The sequence below is a fragment of the Trematomus bernacchii genome, unplaced genomic scaffold (assembly GCF_902827165.1).
Source record: "Trematomus bernacchii unplaced genomic scaffold, fTreBer1.1, whole genome shotgun sequence".
NCBI lineage: Eukaryota > Metazoa > Chordata > Actinopteri > Perciformes > Nototheniidae > Trematomus > Trematomus bernacchii.
Genome location: NW_022987879.1, coordinates 52,501 through 66,500, shown reverse-complemented (window position 1 = coordinate 66,500; position 14,000 = coordinate 52,501). Strand labels below are relative to the sequence as shown.

Below are 14,000 nucleotides of genomic sequence, written 5' to 3'. Positions count from 1 at the left end.
CATAGCTACAGAGTAATTATGCAGTTGAAAATCTTATGTCACAGGCTTCTCCAACAATGCAACATAATAACATAACATAATAACAATAAGAGCAAGAGCAATACAAAAATAATAATAGTTATAAAAATGAAATAAAGTGATGATGTGGAATAGTGCAGTATGAGTCTATATACAAGTTATTGGAATGATATATATATATATTAGGTATTAGATACATACTACTGAGTAGCAGTTGAATGTTTGAAGTTGTTTCAACAGTTCAATTTTTTAACAGTCTCACTGCCCGCGGGAAGAAACTGTCTCCGAATCTTCTTGTCCTTGCCCGGATGCTGCGGTAACGTCTGCCAGACGGCAACAGAAAGAACAGTTTGTGGCTGGGGTGATGGGGGTCTTTGATAATCCGTAGTGATTTCTTCCTGAGCCGCTGGGAGTAAAGGTCCTCCATGGATGGCAGCTCCGTCCTGGTGATGTGCTGTGCAGTTTTCACCACCCTCTGTAAAGCCTTACGATCGAGGTCGGTGCAGCTGCCGTACCAGGCCGTCATGCTGCCAGTGAGGATACTCTCTATCGTGCACCTGTAGAAGTTGCAGAGTATCCTGGAATCCATTTTGAACCTCCTCAGCCTGCGGAGGAAGAAGAGCCGCTGTCGAGCTTTCTTGGTGATGGTGGTGGTGTGAAGAGACCATGTCAGGTCCTCAGTGATGTGGACCCCAAGGAACCTGAAGCTGCTGACTCTCTCCACCGTAGTCCCATTGATGGCGATGGGGGCGTGTCCCTCTCCCTGCTGCTTCCTGTAGTCCACAATCAGCTCCTTTGTTTTGCTGATGTTGAGATGGAGGTTGTTCTCCTGGCACCAACATGTCAGGTTTTCGACCTCCTCTCTGTACGCCGTCTCGTCATCGTCTGTGATCTGGCCGATGACGGTCGTGTCATCAGCAAACTTCACGATGGTGTTGGAGCTGTGTGTGGCCACGCAGTCGTGGGTGAACAGGGAGTAGAGGAGAGGGCTGAGCACGCAGCCTTGAGGGGCTCCGGTGTTGAGAATCAGGGTGGAGGATGTGATGTTTCCCACCCGCACTGCCTGGGGTCTGCCCGTCAGGAAGTTCAGGATCCAGTCACAGAGGGCGCTGTTGAGCCCGAGGTCTCTGAGCTTGATGGCCAGCTTGGAGGGCACAATGGTGTTGAATGCTGAACTGTAGTCAATGAACAGCATTCTCACATATGTGTTCCTGTTCTTCGGGTCCAGGTGTGAGAGGGCAGTGTGGAGGGTGAGGGCTATGGCGTCGTCTGTGGACCTGTTTGCTCTGTAGGCAAACTGCAGGGGGTCCAGAGATTCAGGGAGGGAGGAGGTGATGAATAATTTGACTAACCGCTCAAAGCACTTCATTATGATGGAGGTGAGTGCTACTGGGCGGTAGTCGTTGGGGCAGGTGATGATTGTCTTTTTGGGGACAGGAATGATGGTGGAGTGTTTAAGACATGTGGGGACTACAGACTGCAGCAGGGACCTGTTGAAGATGTCTGTGAACACCTCTGCCAGCTGAACTGCACACACCCTGAGAACACGGCCAGGGATGCCATCAGGTCCAGGAGCCTTGTGTGGGTTAACCCTTTTAAAGGATTTACACACATCTGCCCTATTTAAAACAAAAGGGCAGTGTAGCTCCTGGTCCCTCTGTACCTCCACAGCCTGGCTGCTCTCAAAGCGTGCAAAAAACCTGTTCAGCTCATCTGGGAGAGATGCGCACGCAGACACTCCCGCAGCACCCCCCGCTGCTCCTTTGTAGTCAGTCATTGTCCTTAGTCCCGCCCACATATTCCTAGTGTTACAGCCTTTGAAGTCAGATTCCACCTTGTCTTTGTACTGTCTCTTTGCATTTTTTATTGCTCTCCGGAGATCATACCTAGACTTCCTGTACTCCTCCAAATCTCCCGCTGTGTGCGCGAGAGTGCGCGCTTTCAGTTTGCCGCGCACCTCACCGTTTACCCAGGGCTTTTGATTTGGGAATGTCCGTACAGAAACCTTCGGTACCACGTCATCGATGCATTTCCCAATGTAGCAGATGACAGTGTCCGTGTGTGTGTTGATGTTATTGTCCTCAAACACACTCCAATCCGTAGATGCAAAGCAATCCTGCAGTGCTGAATCTGACTCCTCGCTCCATCGTTGTACTGTCCTTGTTATCGGTCTGTCCCTTTTAAGTTTCTGCTTGTAAGCAGGCAACAACAGTAGTGAGATATGGTCTGATTTGCCGAAGGGAGGGCGAGGGAGAGCCTTATATCCATTCCGGAAAGGGGAATAAACATGGTCCAGTATGTTTCCCCCGCGCGTCGGGAAGTTGATGTGTTGGTAATATTTTGGCAAAAACTTCTTCATGTCGGCGGTGTTGAAATCTCCGGCCACAACGAACGCCGCATCTGGCCGTGAAGTCTCGGTTTTATCAATAAACCCAAACAGCTGATCGAGTGCCGTGTTGTTGTCGGCGAGTGGCTGCGGCGGGATATACACTGCTGTTATCACAACAGATGTGAATTCCCTCGGCAGATGGAAGGCCCGACATGAGATCATGAGGTGCTCTAGCTGTGCGGAACAGTCCGATGAAATAATCTTCACATCTGAGCACCAGTTGTTGTTAGTCATTACACACACACCGCCTCCCTTACTTTTCCCCGAGTTTGCAGTCCGGTCCTGACGAAAAATAGAGAATCCATCAGGGACAATAGCGGAGTCCGGGATAGCGGGGTTGAGCCAAGTCTCAGTGAGAATTAACACGTTACAGTTCTTAATGTCCCGTTGAAAAGCAATCCAGCTTCTGAGTTCATCTAGCTTATTTTCAATGGATTGAACATTAGCCAGAAGAATACTCGGAAGAGGGGGCCGATTCTCTCGTTTTCTCAGTCTGACCAGCAACCCGGCCCGGCATCCGCGCTTTGTCTTCTTCTTGCATCTCTCAGGTAGAACAGCAACAGGTAGCCATGGTGAATCTCCATTGTCTGTCGGAGGGTTAATATTGTCCACGAAGTTTCGCATTTGGAAAAGTTCCTCTCCGCTATATTGTATGGCAGAGTAGGTGCGGTCGGCTAGCATGTTGCGAACCATGTTAAAAGTAAAACGGCAAAAGTAAAAGAAATATGTACAAAATACGAAAATGGGCAAAGTTGGAGAGGAGCACAAAGACGATGCGGCCATCTTCACCGGCGCATAGCAGGGTCAACCATCGTTTTTCAGACACGTCAACTCTTCAGAAATCACCAGTGGGGTCACTGCTGATGGATTTAATGTCCTAGAACAAAACGTGATCCGTCTCTTCAATGTGTCTCAACCACAGACCTTAGTTCAGATATCTTCCTAAACCCTATGGAGAGATCCCATTGCTTTTTGGCGAAGGAACCGGAAGAAGCTTACTTCCGGGTTTTAGGACGCGTCACTGTGGCACTCTATACATGTGTGTAATATAAATAATAAATAAACGAATTAATGTGTGTATAAAAAGGCATGTTTTTAAAACAGGATTTAATCATCTTTCGTTGTTTTGGTGCAGGTGTCTGTTGTCCTGCAGGGGGCGCCACATTAATGCATCATTTATTATTGCACAAAGACAAACTCAAATAAAGCAGCAGCAAATAGGAAAAGCATTCACACAAAGACAACAAAACACATATTTAAATACATATATCCTTTTATAAATATTATAATATTACTACTTACTGCATGAAGGTCTGGCAGTTGTCTATCCGGACCCTCAGGTCCTCGTTCTGCTGCAGGACGAGGATGATCTGATCCTCCAGAGACAGATTCTTCTCCACCTGGAGGAGGAGGAGGAGGAGGAGGAGGAGGAGGAGGAGGAGGAGGAGGAGGAGGAGGAGGAGGAGGCGGATGGAGGAGGGAGGAGGAGGGAGGAGGAGGAGGAGGAGGAGGAGGAGGAGGAGGAGGAGGAGGAGGAGGAGGAGGATGGAGGAGGAGGAGGAGGAGGAGGAGGAGGAGGAGGAGGAGGAGGAGGAGGAGGAGGAGGAGGAGGAAGGAAGGAAGGAAGGAAGGAAGGAAGGAAGGAAGGAAGGAAGGAAGGAAGGAAGGAAGGAAGAAAGAAAGAAAGAAAGAAAGAAGAAGAGAAGCAGGTGATGATTTAGAAATCAATTAGGTGATGTTTTTAGTTTATATTGATTATTATTTACATTTGTTTTACAATCATTTTAATAGGGGCAGAAAAAATAAATAAATTGTATTCACATTGTCACTTTTCCTATAAAAATACCTTCCAAAGACTTTAAAAAAACGAAACGCAAAAAACAAAGAAATGAAAAGTTTGGTAGTTTAGTTAAATCGGCAAAAAAAATCGTTAAATATTTTGATTATTGATTAATCATAAAAAAAGTGAATGATCATAAACAAAGTCTGAACAAGCAAATATAGACATTTTACTCCGTTATATTTAAGATTGAAGTGAATATCTTTGGGCTTCAGACTGACAAAACAAGTCCTGTAAAGGTGACCTATCCTGCAAAATGCACTTTTTGATGTCTTTCATATATAAAGGTGTGTCCCCTGCGTGTCCCCGGCGTGTGTCCCCTGCGTGTCCCCGGCGTGTCCCCGGTGTGTCCCCGGTGTGTCTCCCCGGTGTGTCCCCGGTGTCCCCCCGGTGTGTCCCCGGTGTGTCCCCGGTGTGTCGGGGAACTCACGCAGCGTCAGAAAATAAAACCCTCTCTTTTCCTCCGTACCCAAATCTCTAAAAACGGGGAACAACGGAGCTGATCCAGATTTGCGTCCGATATGACGTAATATCTGAAATGTGGACCCACGGCCCTATCAGAAACGTTGCTATCAGAAACAATGCCCGACTGTTTTGGACGTAATATGGTCTTTGTTTACATTAGCATTGCTAACACTCAGAGCTAACCTGTACTGGAGAGCATGTGTGTGAAGAAGCAGGAAATCAAAAGGAACTCACCTTGTGGTATAACCGGCAAGAGAGAAAGCCTTTGAGCTCCATACTGTTTCAGAGAGAATCCTTGATCATCCATGATATGGCGTTTCATCACGGCAGCATTTAGTTTAGACGGTAGCTGCAGGGTCCCGCATGAGCTCAGACCCCCCCTTTTTTATTTTTTATCAATTTTTAAATGTTTTAAAGCTTTATAAATCAGCACTTTAGAAACAGGAAGTGAAATAGAGGGATATGAGGCATGGCTAGAATGGGTGATCTGTTTGGTATTTGGAGCAAAACACTTCATAGACATGTTTTTTATATATTTGTATATATCTGAGACCTATGCTGTTGCCTAAGAATAGCATGATAGGCGACCTTTAATAGAAAGAATGAATCAATAACAAATATAAGCATTCCTCGTGATAGATAGCATCACTATATTTTCCTACCAGATCCTCCATCTGCAGCAGCTTCCGGCTCTGCTCCTGCACGCGCTCGCTCTTCATCTCAATCACAAACAGCAGAGACTCCTGCTCGGACTCCCAGAATGCACCGGGGCTGCCATGGGCCTGGAGGGTGTTGATAAAGTACACAGTTACGCTTTATAGGAGTAATTCATGTAGTGATCAAATGATATGCATTTATATTTATTAAGCAGCTTTTAAAGTGTTCATTAATTAAATCATGTGTAAATACAAAAAATGCAAATCAATTAATTGTTATATAATGTCTATTTTACCATCTTTATATACTTTAATAAATTGCAGGTGTGTTTTGTCCAGCAGGTGGCGCCACTTTAATGCATTATTTATCATTGCAGAGAGAGTCACAAAAACAACATATACAAAACTAAATTAAAGAAATATTTAAACATCTTACATAGTTTAGTAAAAACCTGTCAATGTTCTGGTGCAAGACATTACACACTTTAACTCTCTGCTGCGATTATTTAAAACCTTTACGTTTGTAGTTGTATCCTTTGCATATGTAAAAACAAAGATGGCGTCCCACCTGAATGTTCCTCTGCAGGTCCTTCTTGAACGTGGACTGTTCAACCCTCTTCCTCAGCTCGTTGTAAACATGCAGGTCTGCAGAAAGCTGCTCCACTTGACCCTGCAGTCAAATATAAAGTCATGATAATAAAGAATGATGTTACAGAGTAAGACACACAGCAGGTCACATGTACAGGTGTGAGATGCGCGCGCACGCACACACACACACACACACACACACACACACACACACACACACACACACACACACACACACACACACACACACACACACACACACACACACACACTGTATAGTTACCTTCAGGATGTTTTCTGCAGCCTGAAATGTTTCCGTCAGTTCAGTTTTCTCTTCTTCGTGTTTCTTCTGCAGCTCTGCAGGAAAACAACAAAACACATTTTAATTTAGCTGATTTTCTTTGCATTTATTTTCATTAGCAGCTTTGAAACTGTCCCAGCTTCAGGTGCATGGTCGTCTTTTATTGAGCACAAACATATAACACAAATACAGCAAAAGACGTAAGAAATAAAATACAGATTATTTAAAAATCATTGTGATTTAAATCAAACTATTCTTTTGTGCCTTTTTCCCAAAAATATATTAAAAAATGATTATTTTATTTTCCGTGACTTTCATATGATGGTACATACGTCAATTATAGTACATTATTATAGTTAACACATTTGTTTCCCCTATTTGAATTTACATTACTTATAATTAAAACATTTTATGTATTTATTTAAATTAATATTATTTGTTCTTATTTTGTCTTGTGTTTGTTTTTCCCGTTGTGAAGAACTTTGTGACATAGCACACTTTTTTTACAAATCACCATCATGATGGGGTTATTCATAATGAAAACATAAAATGACTGTGTGTTACCGTTCACGTTCCTCTCGTGTTCTTCAGTTGCAGATTTATTTTTCTGTTGGTGCAGAACGTTTAGACCCGCCACCGTCTCCGTCTTCACCTGAAGAGACGAGTTTCAGTTTCAGATTAAAAGATAAAACTCAGGAAGGAAACGAGGACGTCATGATGTAAACTTAAAGGGGCCCTATTCTGCTTTTTGTGGTTTCCCTTTCCTGTCGTGTGTGAATACAGCTTTGAGTGCATGTGAATGGTCTGCAGAGGCTCCCTATGTTCCCTCAATAGGGACACCTGCATTCAAAGAGAGAGCAACCTGCAGACAGTTTGTTTTATTAATAAATCAGTAACCAGAGATTTAATGCCGCACAGCTGCCGTCTACAAATACACCTCTGGCTGGGTTTCTGCTCCAGAAGCACATTTTCCACTTCTTCTGCCAAATATATCGTAATACTGCGTTTATATTGAGCTTTAGAGGGAAGGGAACTCAGTAAATATACTGAAGTAAGGTATTTGTACAACCTTTGACTACCTTGTGCATCACCAGGGAAATGTGTTGCTTTTTAACTTAGTTTAAAACTCCTCCATAATAAAAAAAACTTAAAAAACCTTTCGCTTGTTGATAATTCAATAAATGCATGTTAACATCTTATTTTGTCTTTTATTATAGGTAATTTTTAAATTATGTTTCTGACTTGTATGTATTTACCGATATAGTCCTAAAGTAAACTTAATTGTTATGTTTCATACTGGGTAAAAAAAATCACATTTAAATACATAATATGTATGTTTCGTGTACATCTCTTTAAATCATATTCATATATCCACTTTATTGTATTTTAACATTTGTGGGAGCGACTGTACACCGTCATAAAGTCATGTCATACACAAGGGGACATTTTTGTCTTTCCAACTTGAATTTTGAATTTAGTTAACACTGCTCAAAGAAATGAAAAGGATATCAGTACACAGTTTGAAAGTGAGGATAAATGTCCCTGTATCGTGTTTCTGTGATTAATAAAGTTTTATCCTCACCTTATCGAGGATGCTCAGCACGAGGGAGCACACCTCCTCGTCGGCGTGCTCCCTCAGAAGCTCCGCCCTCTCCGGGTTCCCATTGGCCTCCTTCAGAATCCTCAGCTGCCAATCAAATCGCTCTAGCTGCTTCTGCAGGCCGACGTCCGGATCAGCTGACGCACGCGAAGCTGCAAGATACACAGAGGTGGGAAGTAGTTGAGTTCAAATACTTTGTTACTGTACATTTTTCTGGTATCAGTACTTTACTCAGTTGAACACAAATACCTGTACTTTCTACTTCTTACATGTTGAACACAAATACCTGTACTTTCTACTTCTCACATGTTGAACACAAATACCTGTACTTTCTACTTCTTACATGTTGAACACAAATACCTGTACTTTCTACTTCTTACATGTTGAACCCAAATACCTGTACTTTCTACTTCTTACATGTTGAACTCAAATACCTGTACTTTCTACTTCTTACATTTTGAACACAAATACCTGTACTTTCTACTTCTTACATGTTGAACTCAAATACCTGTACTTTCTACTTCTTACATTTTGAACTCAAATACCTGTACTTTCTACTTCTTACATGTTGAACCCAAATACCTGTACTTTCTACTTCTTACATGTTGAACCCAAATACCTGTACTTTCTACTTCTCACATTTTCCAAACAGGCTGGTTCCTTTAGTTTGAATGTGTGTTTGGTGGCGTGATCATTATTATTTAGAGTCATTGCGTGCCTATTGATTTGAACACGATCCGTGTATCCATCATTTCCTGGTCTTCTCTAAAGAAGAGGGACCAATGAAAACGTTGTCATGTTGCCGTTGTTCAGCATGGAAACATTCATTAGCTAACAATGACATTATTGTTCTATTAATATAAAGGGAGGTCAGGTACTCTTTAAAACAGATGGTAGTTATGGGTACTTTTTACTGAAGTACATTTCAAAGCCCTCTTTACTTTGACTTGAGAAGTTTAGTCAGTACTTCTACTTTCACCAGAGTATTTTTAAACACCAGTATCTGTACTTCTACTTGAGTAAAGGATGTGTGTACTTTTGCCATCTCTGATGATAAATAACACAGTATGAATAATACAACTCACCTTGGTGGCTACATCTCTGTAAATGTTATATTATTTTTATACTCACACTTCTGATAATTCCTTATGCTGATAGTTTTGGACATTTTGCATTAAAGGAATACTTCTAAAATCTGCACAGCTCAGTCCGTTTTATAAAATAATATTGAACGTATTTTGGATCCTCAGGTGTGTACTTGAGTGAGGGAGCTGAAGGGTTAAAAAAACACTCAACGCTCAGGAAGTGTTTCTGTTATCTAATTTGTACCTGTCAATTACATCATCCACATGTAGACACACGCGTTCACACACACACTCTCTCTCACACGCTCTCTCTCCTACACACACACACACACACACACACACACACACACACACACACACACACACACACACACACACACACACACACACACACACACACACACACACACACACACACACACACACCACACACACACACACACACACACACACACACACACACACACACACACACACACACACACACACACACACACACACACACACACACACACACACAGTTCCTCTCTCACACAACCAGTTATTTTACAAACATCTTCCTGAAGTTGTAGGAGTTTCTGTTCCCAGTGCTCTGTAACATCTGCACAGCAGTGACTCACAGGAAGAGGACGACACTCATTTTAATTAACGGTTTAAATGTGCTCCTAAACGAGTCACATGTTTGTCTCACTATAAAAACACAGCATTATAAAACCTTCAGTCTTCTGGATTTCTCTCTGCATCACAGCTCAGTTTTTAGGGATTTAACGACTCTCTAAACTCATCGTTCTGAAGGATTTTTTTTTTTACAAAAATTGGACAAATTATGAGAGAAAAACAATGAATTTGATCTTTATTTGGACATTTTGTTCAAAAGTTAGAATCTAAATCGTAATCGTCAGTCAATTTTTGCACTTTTTTCTGCAAAATACCTGCTTTTTTTTGTCCCCGGCGTGTCCCCCCGGTGTGTCCCCGGTGTGTCCCCGGCGTGTCCCCGGCGTGTCCCCCCGGTGTGTCCCCGGTGTGTCCCCGGCGTGTCCCCGGCGTGTCCCCGGCGTGTCCCCGGCGTGTGTCCCCGGCGTGTCCCCGGCGTGTCCCCGGCGTGTCCCCGGCGTGTCCCCGGTGTGTCCCCGGTGTGTCAGGGAACTCACGCAGCGTCAGAAAATAAAACCCTCTCTCTTTTCCTCCGTACCCAAATCTCTAAAAACGGGGGAACAACGGAGCTGATCCAGATTTGTGTCCGATATGACGTAATATCGGTGGCGGGCCCACGGCCCTATCAGAAACGTTGCTATATAACCGGCAAGAGAGAAAGCCTTTGAGCTCCATACTGTTTCAGAAAGAATCCTTGATAATCCATGATATGGCGTTTCATCACCGCAGTATTTAGTTTAGACGGTAGCTGCCGGGTCCCGCATGAGCTCAGACCCCCCCTTTTTGATTTTTTTTTATCAATTATTTTTTGTTTTAAAGCTTTATACCCAAATCAGCACTTTAGAAACAGGAAGTGAAACAGAGGGATATGAGGCATGGCTAGAATGGGTGATCTGTTTGGTATTTTGAGCAAAACACTTCATAGACATGTTTTTTATATATTTGTATATATCGGACACCTATGCTATTGCCTAAGAATAGCATGATAGGTGACCTTTAATATATTTGATATTATTATTACATGCCAATTTTTCTAAATAATGCTTTTAATAAAATATATCCCATTTTTATTCTAGAGGAGTCGGGTTTTGAGTACATGCAAGTGTTTGTATCCTCAATTCTGTCAATTATGGATATCTTTATCAGCATTGTTGTTTGTTGTTGTTTTTGTGTGATATTTTACAGTTTTGGTGTTTTTCCTCAATTCTTTGGAGTGTTTTTCTATATTTTGTGTTTTTTCCCAGTTCTTGTTCCCCTCTCACCTGCGACATCTCGGCGTCTCTGCTTCTGTTTCTGGTTCTTCTCACCCGGCTTGCCTTTGCTTTTCTTCTGATAACGACAGGAAGAGGAAAGTTTCAGTCACGGCATCGACACAAAAACAGCAGATAGAAAGAAAGTGTAAAAACACGGCTGGGAAAAAGCCTCGTTTGGTTAAAGTCAGAAAACACTTATTATTCATTATAATGGCTTGATTAATTGTTAAATGTTCTTTACAATGTCCACAAACTATAATTTATATTCAATTGGCTTCCGTTGTCCAATCATCAGTCAAACACAAACATATTAGGTTTTTTATAAACCTAAAAAAAACCGGGTCCCTTATTAAGTATTTGAATTCAGAAGCTGTAAACAGTACATTTGGGACATTTATCCGGCAATTAATTGATATAATGAATTGCTCTCGAGACAGTTGGACTTCTATTCGTAGTTTTAGTTCAAATATATGAAACAAGCTATATTTATATGTTGTTAGTTTTGCCCACATTTACTTAAATTCATCATTATTTTCTGTGTTTTATTATTCTGTTCACTGTGGGGCTTGATAGAAAAACCAAAATGAACAAGAGGGAGTCATTTTTATTTAAAGAAAAGAGGTAATTTTGAGGGTGAAATATTCCTTTAAAAGCTGGGATAATATTTGTTTTCTGAGCTCACAGTCTCCACACACTGGAGGGAACTTATCTCTTATAATAATAGTGATAATATGAAGTGCGTCAGGAACACAAAGCAGGGGGTTTACTGGAAACCAAACAAAAAAATAACACCAAATCTGATTTTTCCCACCACTTAGAAAAGACGTCAACTGTGAACATCTTACTTGACAAATAAAGTCTAAAAAGGAAGTAAAACAAGAGAATTTAACATACAATTAAGAATGAATTATGAGAAGCTGACAGAATTAAGAGAGAAAACATAAAGAAACCATTAAAAATGTACTAAAATGTAATTATTTTCTAAAATTATTCAAACATGAAGGACAAAAATACTTAAAGGTGGGGTAGGTAAGTTTGAGAAACCGGCTGGAGATACACTTGTTGTTATATTCCATGGAATGCTCTTAACATCCTGATAGCAATGAATATCTGAAGTGCTTTGACAACAAATCCATTAATAAATGTCATCTGTGGAAGCCGTGGTACTGTAAAAAGCACGACCAATCATCTGAGCCGGCCCGGCTAAAATAACTGGATGGCCTACCTGCCTGTCAGCCTTCCATCTGTGCACAAACTTATCTCGTGCCCTCATTGGTCATGTGCGCGTTCGTGTGTGTTGGAGGAGGGGCTCTGTAAGGAAGGGGCAGATTTTCTCCGGTTGTGTATTTTCAAATTCTAGCGATCTCGAGCCGGTTTCTCAAACTTACCTACCCCACCTTTGAATGTGACTCCAAATAAACATTTTGTCAAAGGATTTTATCTAAATCATCTGTAAATGTTGCACTTGTCTGCAAAATACTTCCTCTTTACTTCAAATATATCGTATATTTCTTATTGTTGTAAATTAAAGTATTTTATTGTAAAAATATTGCATAATTTTGCTGTCATTTATCATTTGTTTGATTTTTAAATATATATTTCTTGTACAGATTATTTTTCTTTTTTATAATATCTTACCTAATCTTTAAAATGTCCGTTTTAATGTCTCATGTGTTTATCCATCCAACAGAGTAATTCCCTGTATGACTAAACCGACTTGTAAATAATCATTATTTTCTGACCCTCGTTAGTTTCCACATTAACGACGCTGCAGATTTCCCTCGTTAATTTCTCCTCTTGCATAACTTCAGCTGCTCACAAACAAAAGGACTCTGTTTTCTCTTTGCTGCGAGGAACAGAAGCTCCGTCGCCTCGCTGCGTCGACACCACTCTTTATATCGTCTTAAATAATATTTATCAGGAGTTTGCATACTTAATGAATCTTTTTAAGGATGTCTCAGAACCCAAAGTAAGTCCTGGAGCGGCAACAACAATTATTTAACTATTAAAGGCTAATGTGATCATTATTTGGTAATCTAATAGATTAATGATTGAAGCTTTCGGGTGGTACAAACATCCAGACACTGTGTTTAGGAATCAGTAATCCTTTATCCTTCCCACAGCAAATACAATTATCAGTGATAGTGGACCAGAGAGCGCATTCTTTTGTCGACGGGGAAAACATTGCCTGAAATGTTTGTGTGACTCGGGAATCGAACCTGCATACCTCTCAGCGAACACGATAGTTATTATCAGTTTTCATTTATAGTGGTCATTTGGATACAAATCACACATTTAAATGCTTGAGAAATAAATTATCGTATCCTTTAATATCCATTTTATATAAAAAAACAAAACTGTATTTGATAAAAGATTTCGCCAAAATCACACTTTACGAGATTACATTTGAACACATAATGATCACGTTGTAATTCATCCAATAGCTGTCTTTACTGAATAGACCGAGAACGCATCATAATGTCATTAAGGGACCTCAGAATTATCTCTGCAATGTATTTAAATATATTTTTAGCTCAAATGAAGGCTTTTATTATGAAAGGTATAAGCGGAAATCACCGAGCGAAACATGACATGATGGGGTGCTTTTTTACAGATTAAAGAACCATAAACTTGGCTTTTGGCATCTGTTGTTTTTAAAGGTCCCATGACACGGCCATTTCTACTGATCATAATTCCATTGTTGAGGTCTACTAGAATAGATTTACATTGTTCAACGTTCCAAAATCACATTGGTTTCTCATACAGCATCTCTGTATAGTATTCACTCTCTGTCCTAAACGGCTTGTTGGAGCTCCTGCCCCCCCCCCCCCCCCTCCCCCTATGAGCCCACTGTGCTCTGATTTGTGTTTATGTGTTACAATGGTGTTTTTTAGCAACCAGAAAAGGACACCAGTAATGACAAACAGATGAGAATGCTGCGTGGGGTCTGGGTGTTGGCGGGACGTTGCGGGTCTCGCTGCTCCGCCCTTTGAGACTCGAGGAGCCGACAGTGTGAGCTGTATTACTGGTGTTGTTTCCTGGTTGCTGCGTGGGGTCTGAGAGACAGCGAGACACGGCGAAACTCAGCCTGAACTCAGCCTGAGCACACACACGTGAGTGTGTGGCGAACTGTGAGTGGAGATCCACGCAG

At 41.5% G+C, this 14,000-nt stretch overlaps 1 protein-coding gene across 1 annotated transcript in view; it reads right to left on the bottom strand.

Moving 5' to 3' along the window:
- The window catches only part of ccdc69 (coiled-coil domain containing 69), a 32,593-nt gene that overhangs the window by 3,647 nt on the left and 14,946 nt on the right, over positions 1 to 14,000 (bottom strand). Inside the window, exons 2-8 of the mRNA XM_034114124.1 lie at positions 10,859 to 10,925; positions 7,840 to 8,009; positions 6,822 to 6,909; positions 6,240 to 6,313; positions 5,937 to 6,038; positions 5,375 to 5,494; positions 3,710 to 3,807 (exon numbers count right to left, since the gene is read on the bottom strand). Coding sequence (XP_033970015.1) covers positions 3,710 to 3,807; positions 5,375 to 5,494; positions 5,937 to 6,038; positions 6,240 to 6,313; positions 6,822 to 6,909; positions 7,840 to 8,009; positions 10,859 to 10,925 — 719 coding nt within the window. The remainder of the gene's footprint in view (positions 1 to 3,709; positions 3,808 to 5,374; positions 5,495 to 5,936; positions 6,039 to 6,239; positions 6,314 to 6,821; positions 6,910 to 7,839; positions 8,010 to 10,858; positions 10,926 to 14,000) is intronic.